Source organism: Calidris pugnax, unplaced genomic scaffold, assembly GCF_001431845.1.
Source record: "Calidris pugnax isolate Ruff unplaced genomic scaffold, ASM143184v1 scaffold150, whole genome shotgun sequence".
Taxonomy (NCBI): Eukaryota; Metazoa; Chordata; class Aves; order Charadriiformes; family Scolopacidae; genus Calidris; species Calidris pugnax.
In genome coordinates this window covers 768,244-785,831 of record NW_015091300.1, presented here as the reverse complement: position 1 = coordinate 785,831, position 17,588 = coordinate 768,244, and the positions used below count along the sequence as shown (strand labels likewise).

The 17,588-nt window shown below is 44.5% G+C and overlaps 1 protein-coding gene across 1 annotated transcript in view; it reads left to right on the top strand.

The window, feature by feature from the left end:
• The first annotated feature begins 2,470 nt into the window (after positions 1–2,470).
• The window catches only part of ME2 (malic enzyme 2, NAD(+)-dependent, mitochondrial), a 44,434-nt gene continuing 29,316 nt past the window's right edge, over positions 2,471–17,588 (top strand). The window contains exons 1-3 of the mRNA XM_014960785.1: positions 2,471–2,607; positions 15,471–15,604; positions 17,099–17,248. Of these exons, the coding sequence (XP_014816271.1) occupies positions 2,500–2,607; positions 15,471–15,604; positions 17,099–17,248 (392 nt within the window). The 5' untranslated portion in view covers positions 2,471–2,499. The remainder of the gene's footprint in view (positions 2,608–15,470; positions 15,605–17,098; positions 17,249–17,588) is intronic.

The window sequence follows — 17,588 nt, the reverse complement described above, 5'->3', positions numbered from 1 at the left end:
CAGCTCTGAGACAATACCTACTGAATGCTGGTTTTTACTGGTGTCCTTGTATGCTCCAACCACTCGTTTAAAACCTTCCTTTTTCCTTCCTCCTGGCTGCCACAAGGCAATTTTGAGTTATAATCGTGGTGTTAGAGCCAAGAGTCTTATCTGGCACATACCTATTTCTTCCCCAACAGAAGGCCTACAAATATGAACATCAGTTTTGCTGCCTCTGTATCTGAATGAGTTTTTTCTTTTCCTTTTTTCCAGGTGCAGGATTAAAGAAACAAACCCACCATGTTCTCCCGACTACGAGTAGCTGCCGTTCCCTGCGCGATGGCACGGCGCGGGGCGCATACGAAAGAGAAAGGCAAGCCACTGATGTTAAACCCACGAACAAACAAGGTTGGTGCTGTTGCAGTTATCAAATATCTTATCTTCATCAAGTAATCGGCCGACGGACCTTGTTCCAGGGTTAAACCACCTCCAGGAGGTGCAGCACTGGGCCACAGCCAAAAAAAACCCAGGGTACAGGAGATGGAGGAGTTGGTTATCATTTTGAGTTTATTACCTGGACACCTACAGTACAAGGACTTGCAATAAACACCTTCTGCTTCTGTCAGCTCTTCCCCCTGGGCTGGGAAGGAAAGCTTTAGGAGATAAAGAGTTTTATTTCATAGTTGGCCAAAGTTAATTCTCAATGTGGTCTTGCCAGCGATAGAAAGTGTCAGCTTCTCTGTCCCAGTCCTGGCTTTTTCCTGCCAGGCTCTGAGTTGGGACCGAGCCATATCAGTAAGAAAACATCCTTGTGCAGAGAGTCGGACAAAGAGCATCTAAAAATAAGCCTTGAATGGAGCAAACTGGGAGGTAGAGACATTATGTTAATTCTTTGCATCAAGGAAGAACTTCTCCGGTGAAAGTTGATTATGCGTAAATTTGATTATAGAAAGGTCTTTTAAAGTATTCAGGCTATATTTAAGATAATGAAGTTTAGTTCCTTAATCTGATTTTTGGCTTCCATCTGGAAGAAATTAAAAATCCAAACCATGCATCATTTCATTCCTTATAAACGTCTCCGACCTGCTTTACTGTCCTTGGATGGGAACATAGAACTGGGCCAGGGGATCATAGAATGGTTTGGGTTGGAAGGGACCTTAAGGACCGTCTAGTTCCAACCGGGCAGGGACACCTCCCACCAGACCAGGTTGCTCCAAGCCCCCTCCAACCTGCCCTTGAACCCCTCCAGGGATGGGGCAGCCACAGCTTCTCTGGGCAACCTGGGCCAGGCTCTCACCACCCTCACAGCAAAGAAGTTCTTCCCCAGATCTCATCTCCATCTCCCCTCTTTCAGTGTCAAACCCTTCCCCCTCGTCCTGTGGCTCCCCTCCGTGATCAAGAGTCCCTCTCCAGCTCTCTTGTAACCCCCTTCAGATACTGGAAGGGGCTTGAAGGTCTTCCCGGAGCCTTCTCCAGGCTGAACCCCCCCCAACTCTCTCAGCCTGTCCTCACAGCAGAGGGGCTCCAGTCCTCTGATCATTTTTGTGGCCCTTCTCTGGACCAGTTCCAACAGGTCCATGTCCTTCCTGTGTTGAGACTCCAGAGCTGGACAAAGTATCCCAGGTGAGGTCTTACAAGCACAGAGTAGAGGGGTGGAATCACCTCCCATGACCTGCTGGGGTTATTTGATGCAGCCCAGGATGGGGTTGGCTTTCTGGGCTGCCAGCGCACATTGCCGGCTCATCTTGAGCTTCTCACCCACCAACACCCCCAAGTCCTCCTCCTCAGGGCTGCTCTCCAGCCATTCTCCACCCAACCTGTATTTGTGCTTGGAATTACCATGTCCCAGGTGCAGGACCCTGCACTTGGCTTGGTTGAACTTCATGAGGTTTGCATGGTTCCACCTCTCCACCCTGTCCAGGTCCCTCCAGATGGCATCCCTTCCCTCCAGCGTGTTGACCGCACCACACAGCTTGGTGTCCTCGGCAAGGGTGCGCTCATTTTTCACCATTTTAATTCTAGGTTTTGTTCTAATCTAGTTTTAATATGCTAAGAGACACCTTTTCTTTCCGTTCTGTTCTTCAGGCCACCAGATCTCCTTGTCAGAAAACTATTGGAGAAACAACTTAAATTTTTCTTGCTGCAGTGGCCCAAGTCGTTCTGTCCTCCCCGGTATTTGCGCTGGGTCACCGCAGAAGGTTAATATTTGCTAACGGCAATTCTGCTCTTGGGTTTATGGTGCAGCTCTGAGACAATACCTACTGAATGCTGGTTTTTACTGGTGTCCTTGTATGCTCCAACCACTCGTTTAAAACCTTCCTTTTTCCTTCCTCCTGGCTGCCACAAGGCAATTTTGAGTTATAATCGTGGTGTTAGAGCCAAGAGTCTTATCTGGCACATACCTATTTCTTCCCCAACAGAAGGCCTACAAATATGAACATCAGTTTTGCTGCCTCTGTATCTGAATGAGTTTTTTCTTTTCCTTTTTTCCAGGTGCAGGATTAAAGAAACAAACCCACCATGTTCTCCCGACTACGAGTAGCTGCCGTTCCCTGCGCGATGGCACGGCGCGGGGCGCATACGAAAGAGAAAGGCAAGCCACTGATGTTAAACCCACGAACAAACAAGGTTGGTGCTGTTGCAGTTATCAAATATCTTATCTTCATCAAGTAATCGGCCGACGGACCTTGTTCCAGGGTTAAACCACCTCCAGGAGGTGCAGCACTGGGCCACAGCCAAAAAAAAACCCAGGGTACAGGAGATGGAGGAGTTGGTTATCATTTTGAGTTTATTACCTGGACACCTACAGTACAAGGACTTGCAATAAACACCTTCTGCTTCTGTCAGCTCTTCCCCTTGGGCTGGGAAGGAAAGCTTTAGGAGATAAAGAGTTTTATTTCATAGTTGGCCAAAGTTAATTCTCAATGTGGTCTTGCCAGCGATAGAAAGTGTCAGCTTCTCTGTCCCAGTCCTGGCTTTTTCCTGCCAGGCTCTGAGTTGGGACCGAGCCATATCAGTAAGAAAACATCCTTGTGCAGAGAGTCGGACAAAGAGCATCTAAAAATAAGCCTTGAATGGAGCAAACTGGGAGGTAGAGACATTATGTTAATTCTTTGCATCAAGGAAGAACTTCTCCTAAAAAATTAGCTTTTTTTTTTTTTTTTCTTCACAAAAATATGTTTTTAATGCCTGGCTTTTCTCCTGTTCCCCATTCTCTGATTTCATTTTTTTTCCCTTTCTGCCAAGTCATATATTTCCCCTTCACTTTGTATTTCCTTCCCTTCCTTTTCATTCTCCCTTCCTTTTATTTTTTTTTTTTGTCAGAATTGGAAGTTGGCCAGTGAGCTCAAAAATATCTGGGGGAAGATATCAAACCCGTAACTCCAGGGATGTGTCTTAGGGCAAAAGTGACTCCTGAGTGTCCTCAAAGGAAAGGAAAAAAACAAAATACAGACCTGCAGTCATGTTTCTTGCCACTTCTTGTACAGTATAGTGTAGTGTGAGATGCCTTAATGCTGCAGATTGCGTGTGTGTAGTGTGAGATGCCTTAATGCTGCAGATTGCATATAAGTGTCACCCTTCCCCCTCGTCCTGTGGCTCCCCTCCGTGATCAAGAGTCCCTCTCCAGCTCTCTTGTAACCCCCTTCAGATACTGGAAGGGGCTTGAAGGTCTTCCCGGAGCCTTCTCCAGGCTGAACCCCCCCCAACTCTCTCAGCCTGTCCTCACAGCAGAGGGCATCCTGGGGGGCATCAGGAAGAGTGTGAGCAGCAGGTGGAGGGAGGTCATCCTGCCCCTCTGCTCTGCCCTGGGGAGGCCCCAGCTGGAGCACTGGGTCCAGTTCTGGGCTTCCCAGTTCCAGAAGGAGAGGGAACTGCTGGAGAGGGGACAGCAGAGGGCTACAAAGATGACAAGGGGATTAGAACTTTTCTCTGATGAGGAAAGACCTCATGAGGGACTTGGGTCAAGGGGATTAGAACTTTTCTCTGATGAGGAGAGACCTCATGAGGGACTTGGGTCTTTTGAGTCCAGAAGACTGAGGGGGGGATCTGATCAAGACCTAGAAATACTTCAAGGGTGGGTGTCAGGAGGATGGGGCCAGGCTTTTTTCAGTGGTGCCCAGGGACAGGACAAGAGGAAATGGGCACAAACTTGACCATCAGAAGTTCCACCTCAACATGAGGAGGAACTTGTTTCCTTTGAGGGTGGCAGAGCCCTGGCAGAGGCTGCCCAGAGAGGTGGTGGAGTCTCCTTCTCTGGAGACATTCCAACCCCACCTGGACACGTTCCTGTGGGACCTGCTCTGGGTGGCCCTGCTTTGTCAGGGGGTTGGAGGAGATGATCTCCAGAGGTCCCTTCCAACCCCATATCATTCTGTGATTCTGTGATATGTGTGTAGAAGTCAGAGACTGCCTGACTGCAGAAATAAAATCAGGATTGCCATGTTGGGGTAGGAGAAAAGAATAGATTGGTGTGATTTGTCCGGATCAGATTATCTCCAGCCTTTTCTGAGCTCTCTAAACACTTTGACATGCCAGGGGAAATTATTTCAAGCCCTGTAAGCTTTTCCAAGCGCTGATTATGCAACCCTGTTCAGAACCAAAAAACAATAGGTCGTTTCTTATTGTTTTTCTAGTGGTAATATTTTTCTAATTTTTTTTCTTTTTAAGCCTGGAAATCTTTGGTGGACTGAGCACAATGCAGTATTTTTTATGGGGATTTTTTTTGAGGAGGAGGAGGGAAGAGCAGAGAGTTGCTTATTAACAGTAGTTGATATTTTTTTTATTTTTGTATTTTTTAATGTCTCCAAGAAATTATACTTGTGAGAAGAAAAAACTTTCCACGTTTGTTTGCCTCTGTATCAGTCTGTCCTTAAGGCTGACACCTGTTTGGATGGATCTAGAAACAAGTCAAGTGACACTGCTTTCTATTGGATGCAGTGTCTGTCAAGAAATGCATTTTGGAAGATCAGCAGAAAAAGAAATGATTGACTAAATATGCCAAGTACTTTACCCTTTGTGCTTTTCTTGCCCATGGTGTCCCCTATGCACATATATATCATGTACAAGCACAGATAAAGGGCTTTATTTCTTGCTGGCAGCTCGTTGAGATCATCATTTTGTGACTTGTGTCTTAGATGCTTATGTTTTGTTTTTTACAGTCCCTATCAACTCTATAAATCAGAAGATTTGGTCTCCTCTAACCTAAAATAAGAGCTGTGAGATCTGCAGCACTGCTAACAGAAACTCCCCCCTTCTCCTTGTGCAAATTAGCCTTCTCTTGTTTTTGGAGGAGCTTTTCTTTGCAGCACTGCTAACAGAAACTCCCCCCTTCCCCTTGTGCAAATTAGCCTTCTCCTGTTCTTGGAGGAGCTTTTTCTCTTACAATTTGGGGTTTTTTTCACCTTTCTTTCCCATCCTTACCTGTCCCCTGCAGGTGGGGACTACACCTACATCAGCTGGTTTGGATTTTTACGTTCCAAAGCTGGCTTTCAAGTGTCTTTTGCTCAAGGGTGGCTCAGAAAAGGTCATGAGCTATATCAGTAATGCCCTTGGTGTTGCAGCCAAACAATTGCAGAACATATTGTAACTGCATCGCTGGCATCCCTGCGTATTTATGATCTTCCACAATGTTTGATTTCTGCTCTGTGACCAGGATTCAAATTACAGTTAATTGTCTTTAGGAGCTTTTATTCTGCTGGAGATCCCCTGCTGTGCCAACACAGCGTTTTAAGCTGGTTGGGTGCTGTTAAGACAATCTTGTTTGTTTAGTACTGGCAATTAAATTGTTATTTATATTGTGGAAATGCTTTGGATTCTCACTCCAGGGCCAGGATTTCTTCTCCCAGCACAGAGCAGATGATGTATGAGTAGACAGATGATCCTTGACCTTGGCGGTGTCCATTCTGCCACGTGGAGGGGCATCAGCGTGTCTTTACCTTCAGGGGAAATAATGTGACTTGTAACATTATTTGCACGTTTGCTTTCTGTGTACTTGCAGCAAATTCGTGACTCTGAATAATTTGTGACACTTTCTGTGTTGTACTTGGTGATTTTTCTACCTCGTGGCATCAGATCTTCTTGTTACTCTCTACGTGCATGACTGTGTTTTGTACAGTTCGTTCCATTACCCCCCCCTTTTTTTTTATGACTCCTTTCCTCAATATTGTTTGGTTATTTCATTCTTTAGTATCATTCTCCTCTATTGACAATGACTCTCACATTTTTACCTTCAGCAAATATCATTAGGACACTGCATTAAACAGGCACATGTGTCTGTATGAATATTCCTTGGCACATCTGCCTGGGAATAGATGATTTAAAATAATAATTCACTGACAGTGTCACAAGTGGCAGTTTAATCCCAGATTCCTGAGGAACTGCCCCAGTGTCGCTCTTCAGTATGGGTGATCATCTTCTCTATTATTGTATTTAGCTAGACCATTAATTACAGTTTCATCTGTATTCATTCCCAGCTTTTTCAGCCCAATTTACTTTCATCTGTGCCTTAATGAATGCTTTCAGAAAGTCTTTGTTTAAAGAATCGTAGAATCATGGAATTGTCCAGGTTGGAAGGGACCTTTAAGATCATCTAGTCCAACCATCAACCTAACTCTGATAAAAAACCATCACTAAACCATGTCTCTAAGCACTATGTCAACCCGGCTTTTAAATACTTTCAGGGATGGTGACACCATCACCTCCCTGGGCAGCTGGTTCCAAGGATTGACAACCCTTTCCATGAAGATATCTTTCCCAATATCCATCCTAAACCTCCCCTGGAGCAACTTGAGGCCATTTCCTCTTGTCCCATCACCTGTTCCTTGGGAGAAGAGACCGACCCCCCCTGGCTACACCCTCCTTTCAGGGAGTTGGAGAGAGCGAGAAGGTCTCCCCTCAACCTCCTTTTCTCCAGGCTGAATACCCCCAGCTCCCTCAGCCACTCCTCACAAGGCTTGTGCTCCAGACCCCTCACCAGCTCTGTTGCCCTTCTCTGGACATGCTCCAGCCCCTCAATGTCTTTTTTGTGGTGAGGGGCCCAAAACTGGACACAGTACTCAAGGTGGGGCCTCACCAGTGCCCAGTACAGGGGGACCATCACCTCCAAAGTCCTACTCCCCACACTGTTCCTGATACAGGCCAGGATGCTGGTGGCCTTCATGGCCACCTGGGCACGCTGCTGGCTCATGTTCAGCCAACAGTTGACCAACACCCCCAGGTTCTCTGCCGGGCAGCTCCAGCCACTCTGCCCCAGGCCTGTAGCCTCCATGGGGTTGGTGTGACCCAAGGGCAGGACCCGGCACTTGGCCTTGTTGAACCTCATCCCATTGGCCTTGGCCCATCCATCCAGCCTGTCCAGATCCCTCTGCAATGCCTTTCTACCCTCCAGCAGGTCAACACTCCCACCCAACTTGGTGGAGAACCAGTTCTCTTAACAAAGATGTACGTGATTTCCCTGACATTTGGCAAATATCTGAACAGTGTGTTTCTAATTCAGAATAAAAAGCAACCAAACAAAAGAAAATAAAACCCCAAACTCAAAGCTAGTTGGACAAAATAAATAGGATAGGACAAGAGAATGTGAAGAAAGACTGTATGAACTTGAAGATCTAAAAGCAGATCCTCCCTTCCCCTTCCTTTGCCCTTTCTCACCATCCTGGTTTTTTTGACACATTTGGTTTCTTTTATTTTAATACTCTTTTTTTTTTTTAAGACTGTGTCAGTTGGGTTGAGCAGCCGGGGTGTAGGATACGCAATGCCCGTCTGCCTGCCAGGGGAAACCAGGATAAACAGGATGTGGGGATGTTCTGGAAATGGTAATTATCGTGTCGCTAAGAAGTGCAGCTCTTGAAATAAAACCAGCAGTTTCTGATCTGTTGCGACGACAGATCCTAGAAGGCAGGAAACTGGTATTTCCTTGCATGCACACACCCACCCAGTCCAGAAGTCCCACCACAAGCTTTGTGTCCTGCCCAACTGGTTTGGAGACGGAGGGATCGTTGGATGGAGGTTGCATGACCGTGTTTCTGCAGGTTTTATCAACTTCCTTGAGATTTGTGTGCTGTTAAAGGGAATAAAAATGTGGAAAGATGGAACTGTTTAATCTGTAACCAGCTTTTATCGTCTCTCTGAAAAGGTGCTTGTCTCAGTTTGAAGTGCCAAAGGTGGTAGATAAAATTGCACCTCATTGTTCTGCTCAGGACTCATGATGGTGGGTGGAGGAAGGAAGGAAGCTGTCTTAGTTCTTAAATTTTTTTTATTTTTTTTTTTTAATAGGATTAATGCCCTTAAATGAGAACAAAAGCAATGGCATCTGCTGAGATGAAAAATAGCACTTTAATGAAATGTCTCTGTGTTCAGTGATGCTACATGGTGTAGATGAACCATTTCAGTCCCATGATTTACAATATACATAGAATCATAGAATCATGTGGGGTAGGAAAGGACCTCTGGAGATCATCTACTCCAACCCCCTGCCAAAGCAGGGCCACCCAGAGCAGGTCCCACAGGAACGTGTCCAGGTGGGGTTGGAATGTCTCCAGAGAAGGAGACTCCACCACCTCTCTGGGCAGCCTCTGCCAGGGCTCTACCACTGTCACAGTAAAGAAGTTCCTCCTCACATTTAGGTGGAACTTCTCATACTCGAGTATAAGAACATACAGGACAAGTGGAAATGGGCACAAACTTGAACATGGGAAGTTCCATCTAAATGTGAGGAGGAACTTCTTCACTTTGAGCGTGGCAGAGCCCTGGCAGAGGCTGCCCAGGGAGGTGGTGGAGTCTCCTTCTCTGGAGACATTCCAACCCCACCTGGACACGTTCCTGTGGGACCTGCTCTGGGTGGCCCTGCTCTGGCAGGGGGTTGGAGGAGATGATCTCCAGAGGTCCCTTCCAACCCCATAGCATTCTGGGATTCTGTGATCTTTGCCTGCAAGAGACGAAGGTCTTTAAAGACTTAATAACCTGGGGAATGTCTGGGTTGTCTCACAGGCCAGCAGGGAGTAGGAGGCTGTGCTGTGTCAGCTGTATCCTCCAGTATATATAGAGTGCTGTTTCTACAAGAATAAAGATAGGAAATGGAGTTTAAAAAATGAAGGAGGAAAGAAATCAAAGGAGATTTCCATATTCTACATGGTTCTCATAAACACAGAGAAACTTTGAATCTGTGGCTGAGATAGCAAATACACCTTTGATTCCTGTGCCTGATCTTTATTAATTTTGCAGCGGAGACGTGTTGTGCAATAGTGAACTTTGTGATTTAGCAAAAGGAAGCAGAGTTAAGAGAAGCAGCCCACAATCCGATGTAAAAGTGCTTTAGTTTAAAAATGCTTCTGATTCTACTTCAAAGCCTACGCTACACTGCTGAATATCTTGTAACAACCATTAGAAGTTACATGAAAACCATTTGATAAAATCTTCCCTGTGAAGTTGGCAAACCCTCATTTTCCAAACAGTGGCATGTTTGGATATACTCTGCATTTACATCTTTATCAGGGGTGTTGAATGGTTTATATATTAAAAATTCTACAGGTTTTTTAGAATGTTTGAGAGTATTTATGGTATCAGGTAAAGATATCCCCTCCTTTATATAACCATGCAAGACTCTGCGGGTGGACAAAAAATTATCATCACTAATACTTATCATAGAATGGTCAGAGTTGGAAGGGACCTTAAAGACCATCCAGTTCCAACCCCCTGCCATGGGCAGGGACACCTCCCACCAGACCAGGTTGCTCCAAGCCCCTCCAACCTGGCCTTGGACCCCCTCCAGGGATGGGGCAGCCACAGCTCCTCTGGGCAACCTGGGCCAGGCTCTCACCACCCTCACAGCAAAGAAGTTCTTTCTAGTATCTAATCTAAATCTTCTCTCTTTCAGTTTAAAACCATTACCCCTCATCCTATGGCTCCACTCCCCCATCAAGTGTCCCTCTCCAGCTCTCCTGTAGCTCCCTTCAGGTACTGGAAGCCTGCTAAAAGGTCTCCCCAGAGCCTTCTCTTCTCCAGGCTGAACAACCCCAACTGTGTCAGCCTGTCCTCAAAGTAGAGGGGCTCCAGCCCTCTGAGCACCCTTGTGGCCTTCTGCTGGACCCATTCTAACAGGTCCATGTCCCTCCTGTGTTGAGACTCCAGAGCTGGACACAGTATCCCAGGTGAGGTCTTACGAGCACAGAGTAGAGGGTTGGGTCTTACAAGCACAGAGTAGAGGGGTGGAACCATCTCCCATGACCTGCTGGCCATGCTTCTCTTGATGCAGCCTAGGATGGAGTTGGCTTTCTGGGTTGCCAGCGCACGTTGCCAGCTCACGTTGAGCTTCTCACCCACCAACACCCCCAAGTCCTTCTCCTCAGGGCTGCTCTCCAGCCATTCTCCACCCAACCTGTGTTTGTGCTTGGAATTACCATGTCCCAGGTGCAGGGTGCTGCACTTGGCTTGGTTGAACTTCATGAGGTTTGCATGGTTCCACCTCTCCAGCCTGTCCAGGTCCCTCTGGATGGCCTCTGACTTCTCTGCTTAGAAACCTCTCAGTTTTTCTTACTCAGTGGTGCTATAAAAATCACATTTGCAGGATTCAGGTCTCCTGGTTGCCTTCCTTCAAAGTAGGCAACTAGAATTTTTATGCACTGATATTTAAAGCTCCACTTGCTTTGAGTAGTAGAACCCAGTTGTTGGATCCCAGACCCTGACAGTTTGTGGATTAAAGGAGCAGTGATTCAATGTGAGCTTGTCTTAACTAAAAAAAAACCAACCAAAACTGTCAACACTTCATTTTACTTGTCTTTTTAATTTATTATTTTTTTTTCCCCGCGGCAGCACGTTGGGTTTACTGGAAGAAATTTGTCTCCGTGCGTATTAATTAATTGGTTTGTGGTCTTTGAAGTGTTTTCTGGGTTTTCTCCTGGCTGAGCTCCCTGCTTTTCGTCTGTACTATCTGAGAAAGGACACCTGGTTTTTTGCTGAGCTGTAAAGAGGATTAAGGCAACTAATCTAAGTGAGAGTCTGCAGATAACACTCAGAGGAAGGACACTGAAGTGTTGTGGGGTCAGAGGAAACCCAAAAGTGATCCCTTTGACTTAAACCCAAATCGTTACGGTGTTTGGGTATTTAATCCCAGTGGAAACCAGCAGGAGTTTGGCCCCTTAAGTAGGTGCTGGGATCTTGAAGTGGTGTTGAGAATGGCGGTCCTGGTGCTGTAAAATGCCTCCTGATCCACTGGGAATGGATCACTGGTTCTTTTGAACCCCACTGGGATTTATAAAATGAGGGAAAAGGCTGGGAAAGGGGAGAGAACTTAGCAATAGGAGGAAGGGGAAGGGTTTGAGACTGGGATTTATAAAATGAGGGAAAAGGCTGAGGAACGTAGCAATAGGAGGAGGGGGAAGGGTTTGACAAGGAAGAAGGGAGATTGAGATGAGATCTGGAGAAGAACTTCTTTGCTTTGAAGGGTGGTGAGACCCTGGCCCAGGTTGCCCAAACTCATTCTGTTCCAGTTGGAACAAGGATTGAATTTCTGTATTCAGATGCCTGAGTTAGGCCTGGGCAAAAAAAAAAATAATTAAAGCATCTTTGAATGTGGTGAGATGTAATTGTCACGTAAATAAACAGCTGGAAGTGCTTAGTAGCACTTAGAGAATTTGCTGTGTTTAATGTTATTGTAGCTCCAGATACACCGAAAAATCAGGTTGTCTATGGACTGGAAAAAAATATGAATAAACCAAATAAAGATGGGTAGCTCTAACCCGAGGCTCGTTTGATTTTATTAAGGAACCAGATATTTTAAGGTCACTGCTTTCACCGGAATGGGAAATGAAGGAAAAGCCACATCCCAGTGTCATGCTAATAGTTGGAATTAGAAATTAGGTTGGCTTTATTTTTTAATAAACTTGAGAGTTTCTGATGGGGAGGGCGTGGGTTTTGCTGGTGAGATATTTCAGCTGATTTAGAACAAAATGCCAGTGTGACCAGTGTGGTGCCATCAGAGGGATTCTAACCTTTGACATGCCTTAAACTAGTGACATTAGTGACTTTACTGACCAGTGTTTATGTGTTTTCAGAAAAGAGACTATACTTTTTTCTTTTTTTTTTTTTAAATCTTCTTAATATCGTAAATCTTCTGGCATGGCTTTTGTTTTTGTAGTGCCTAAAGTAACAGTCAAAATATTACAGATGTTTCCCAGCTGTGCTCGGCTTCCCGTCCTAAATCACTTGCCCTGCAAGGCCAGTTGCTTTAAAAAGGGTTGTTTTTTAAAAAAGGGTTGTTTTAGAAAGGCAGAAACTGCTGACGGTAACGAATTTAGGGGGTAATTAAGGACAAGGGGAAGACAGCCGAGATGTGTGGTTGCATGATTCTCTTCCGTGCAACTTTGGAAGATGCATTTACATTCCCAGAGAATCCTTCAATATTTTTTCTGAAGTAGGTAGAAGTGAAAATAAAGTAGATACTTTGCAATATAATTTTTTTAAAAGCCCAGAATCAGGCATTTTGCATGTCTTCCTTGTGGTTTTTGTATGGTTTGAGACTGAAAGAGGGGAGATGGAGATGAGATCTCTGGAAGAACTTCTTTGGTGTGAGGGTGGTGAGAGCCTGGCCCAGGTTGCCCAGAGAAGCTGTGGCTGCCCCATCCCTGGAGGGGTTCAAGACCAGGTTGGAGGGGGCTTGGAGCAACCTGGTGTGGTGGGAGGTGCCCCTGCCAATGGGGTCTTGGAACTGGATGAGCTTTAAGGTCCCTTCCAACCCAAACCATCCTATGATTCTATCATATTCAAATCAGTTTTCCAACAAATTTCCATGTGGCTCAAGTCACTCTTACACCCAGCGAAAGACCAGCAGCAAGGGTGAAAAGTTCAGGAATAAACCATCATCTGAAATGAATTTAGAGGCAATGTTGGAAAAATACTTGAGAATAACAATGGTTTGCAAAAAAGCAGTTTGCAAATAACTCATATGTTCTGTGTTTTACATCAAATCTGTTACACAGAAGGTTGTCAGGGTGCATCTGTCTAATTTAGGGTTAAAAACTTACAATTTGTTGCAAACACTGAAGTTTTTAATTCTTTTTTTTTCTTTCCTTAGAGTAGCTTTTTTTAAACTCTTCAAATATTTTATTACTTTGTTGGAAAAATACTTGAGAATAACAATGGTTTGCAAAAAAGCAGTTTGCAAATAACTCATATGTTCTGTGTTTTACATCAAATCTGTTACACAGAAGGTTGTCAGGGTGCATCTGTCTAATTTAGGGTTAAAAACTTGCAATTTTTTGCAAACACTGAGGTTTTTAATTCTTTTTTTTTTCCTTAGAGTAGCTTTTTTTAAACTCTTCAAATATTTTATTACTTTACAACAAGGTATAGAATTGGTACAGAAAAGCAGGTGGACTGCTTAAATCCATGTAGTCAAAACCACATTAAATATGATTTATATAAGCAAAGAGCAAAAAATACTTAAATACATGAATTATTTTAATTACGTTTTTTTTCCTAAGGAGTGGTTATATTGGTATAAACCAAGTGTGCTGAGTATGGACTCTAAATTAGAGAGGTTTTGTTAATAGACATGCTTTCTACAAATACTTGTGAAATATATTCAAACATAAGCAGAGGTGAAGATATATATATTCTAACCTACATTTATGTCTTCTAAAGTGGGAAAATATTAATTTTTTTCCTGCTGATTTTTTCTGATTGTGGAAGGAATTTGGAGTGTAATTACAAGGCATAAAAAAAAACCTTAAAAAGCTTTTTTAAACCTTTTTTTTTTAAACTTTGCAGTTAGAATCTGCTTCCAGCGTGGGGAAATTTGAGAAAGCCTGCTCTTTTTTTTTTTTTAAATCTAGCTGTTTTAGTAAACAAAGGGAGTGTTGTTTGTGAGCAGAACTGATGTTTTTTGTTTCCGTCTCTTCCAAAACATCGCAAACAACAGACCTTTCCCTCTCAGATTCTGCTTTCTCCTCCCGGATTGATGGCCCTGCAAAGGTTTTTCCTGGGTTTTCAGCTCCTGCGTTTGCAAATATTCATTTAATCATTCACTGAACTGCCCCACTTGGATCAACTGGAGGAAGGAAAGTTTCTCATTGCTCTTTTGGAAGCGGGGTCAGTTGTCGGAAATGGGGTCAGCACTTTGGGCCAGGTTGGCTGTGAATCCAGACTCGGATCATTTCACTTGAAGTTAAATTAACTCAATTTATTCCTCGATTTAACTGCCCCGTGAAGATTTCTCCACTGCAGACAGCAGGCTCTTCTGTGTCCCAACTGAAAAGCTAGTTTTATTGACTGTTATTGTTAAATAACCTGATGAACTTCAACCGAGGCAAGCGTAGGGTGCTGCACCTGGGGAGGAAGAACCCCCTGCACCAGGACAGGTTGGGGGTGACCTGCTGGAGAGCAGCTCTGAGGAGAAAGATCTAGGAGTCCTGGTGGACAACAGGGTGCCCATGAGCCAGCAATGGGCCCTGGTGGCCAAGAAGGCCAATGGCATCCTGGGGGGCATCAGGAAGAGTGGGACCAGCAGGTGGAGGGAGGTCATCCTGCCCCTCTGCTCTGCCCTGGTGAGGCCCCATCAGGAGCACTGGGTCCAGTTCTGGGCTCCCCAGTTCCAGAAGGAGAGGGAACTGCTGGAGAGGGGACAGCAGAGGGCTACAGAGATGATGAAGAGCTTGGAGCATCTCTCTGCTGAGGAAAGGCTGAGGCACTTTTTGGGTCTTTTGAGTGTGGAGAAGAGAAGAGTGAGGGGGGATCTGATCAAGGCCTAGAAATACTTGAAGGGTGGGTGTCAGGAGGATGGGGCCAGGCTTTTTTCAGTGGTGCCCAGGGACAGGACAAGAGGTAATGGGCACAAACTTGACCATAAGAAGTTCCATCTCAACATGAGGAGGAACTTGTTTTGTGTGAGGGTGGCAGAGCCCTGGCAGAGGCTGCCCAGAGAGGTGGTGGAGTCTCCTTCTCTGGAGATATTCAAGCCCCAACTGGACACGTTCCTGTGCAACCTGCTCCTGGTGGCCCTGTTTTGGCAGGGGGTTGGAGGAGATGATCTCCAGAGGTCCCTTCCAACCCCATATCATTCTGTGATTCTGTAAATGGAACAAGTCAAAGAGAACTCTGTGGATTAAACGTTACGTAGGGACCAAACCGGGTGACCCACATGTTCTTGGTCAACCTTATGTTCCTGTAAAACAATTCAAGAAGCGGCTGTTATTTCACTTTTAAACCTTATCTTGTCTCTAGTGGGATCTCTTAGGTGTTCTCCAGTTTCAGTGAAATGAAAATCTGGCAAAGGGTGTGACGATGTGAGAGCTGCAGAAAAGCTGTGGTCAAAAGGGGCACCCTCAAAGGATGAGGAGAACCCTGGCAGAGGGAAATCTATCCAACCCCTGCCTGCTCTGGCACCTGCCCTGAGAAAACGAGGCAGTGGATCATCTGAAATAGCAAATAGAAAGACATTATAAATAGAAATAGTAGAGGAAGAACCGCTAATTATTTCTCACCTCTCTTGTTTTCAGGGTATGGCCTTTACGTTACACGAACGCCAGATGCTTGGGCTGCAAGGACTTCTACCTCCTAAAATAGAGACACAAGACATTCAAGCCTTACGCTTCCATAAGAATTTGGCCAAAATGAGCGACCCCTTGGAAAAGTAAGCCTTCTTCTGGCCTTGGTTTGTCATGCAAGTAACTGAAAATTGATGTAAAATATCTCCTGGGCAAAACCAAACAAGGTTTCTCTGCCTCCAGTGGGTTTTTTTTCAGTTGTTGGGGGCTATTTTCACTTTTACAAAGAAAACTGCTTTTATTTCATAATCATAAGGTAACAAAAAAGACCACGCTCAAAGTAGTAACAGAGCTGCAACCCTTGCTGTAACATGTAATATATATTTTTGTAATAAATATGTAGGATTTGGGTGGCAGGTTGTTAGGGCACAGAAATACTAGATAGGGGGAAAGGGGCAGTGAGCAAATGGTAGAAAAATATGTGAGAGTGAAGGTAAATCAAGGGTTTGATAATTAGGTAGGAAAAGCAACGTTTATCATATTTATCACATACAGTAGTTACTGCTGGAAAGGAATTAGAGAGTTAGAATTTTGAGTCTTGTGATGAGTAATTTTTTTAGATTTTTTTTGTTTATTTATCCCACTGGTTTGCTGAAAAAAAATGTGAAATACTTTGATTTATTTGGTTTTTTTTTAAATAGCATGTTTTTAGCATCCTGGTAGTGCTTTCACATAACGTATATCTGCATGTGAAAATACACATTCTCCTAAAGGTGAGAGGAGCATCGGAAGGGTTTGAGGCTTTACTGGACCACATCAAAACTCTTTTGTTGTCATCAAAAACCCAAAGATGACTTTTAAATCCGTGTCGTGTCAGTGGCTGATCCAAAACAGTCATGTCATCTGTATTGACAAAGCACCCGGGTGCTGTAGCCTAAGACAAGTTCTCTAATTTGTTTTCTTTACGTTGTGGGGTCAACGAGACCAAATATAAGTTGATAACACAGTAGGTTGGTAGGTAAATGTGCCAAAATGCAGGTTTAATTTACACACCAGGGTAAGTCCTTCAAAAGGAACCATTTGGTAGGAGTTAATTTGGTTTACATCTGTATTATCGTTAGGATTAACAAGACCTTACTGTCAGGACCGTAGTTTTTTGGATGAACAATTCTTTCACTGGTTTTTGGGGGTTTTTTTAACGGTAATGAGACTCCCAGCTGCATCCTGTAATAATTCCATGGGTTATCTTTTTATCACACTGCATGTTTAAATTGTTAGCGTGCACGTTATGTCATATCCAATATTTTCACTTCAGCTCTTTTTCTTTCACTGGTTTTTGGGGTTTTTTTTAACGGTAATGAGACTCCCAGCTGCATCCTGTAAGAATTCCATGGGTTATCTTTTTATCACACTGCATTAAATTGTTAGCGTGCGTGTTATGTCATATCCAATATTTTCACTTCAGCTCTTTTCCATGTTTTTTTTAATGCTCAAAGCCTGATTTCAGAGGAAACAGGAGTTCCATGAAGAAATAATACGAAGCAAGTTTGGTTTTCCCTTTGGCATTTTTCACATTGTTTTAAGTAAGCATAAATGTGAAACAATGAGTGATTATTTTTTGTCTTTTTCATCCATTTCAGGTATATCTACATAATGGGAATCCAAGAGAGAAATGAAAAATTATTCTACAGGGTATTACAAGATGATATTGAGCGGTTAATGCCAATTGTGTACACACCAACAGTAGGCCTTGCCTGCTCCCAGTATGGACACATCTTCAGGAGACCAAAGTAAGAATAATAGATATATATTGCTGCTACTTTTATTATCATTTCATGTTGGTGGCAAAGGATCCTAGTGCTGGAGAGATTCTCATGAGAAGAATATCAGAAGGACATGGACCTGTTGGAACAAGTCCAGAGGAGGCCACGGAGATGCTGGGAGGGCTGGAGCCCCTCTGCTGTGAGGACAGGCTGAGAGAGTTGGGGGGGTTCAGCCTGGAGAAGAGAAGGCTCCAGGGAGACCTTAGAGCCCCTTCCAGTCCCTCAAGGGGCTCCAGGAGAGATGGGGAGGGACTCTGGATCAGGGAGGGGAGCCATAGGACGAGGGGGAAGGGTTTGACACTGAAAG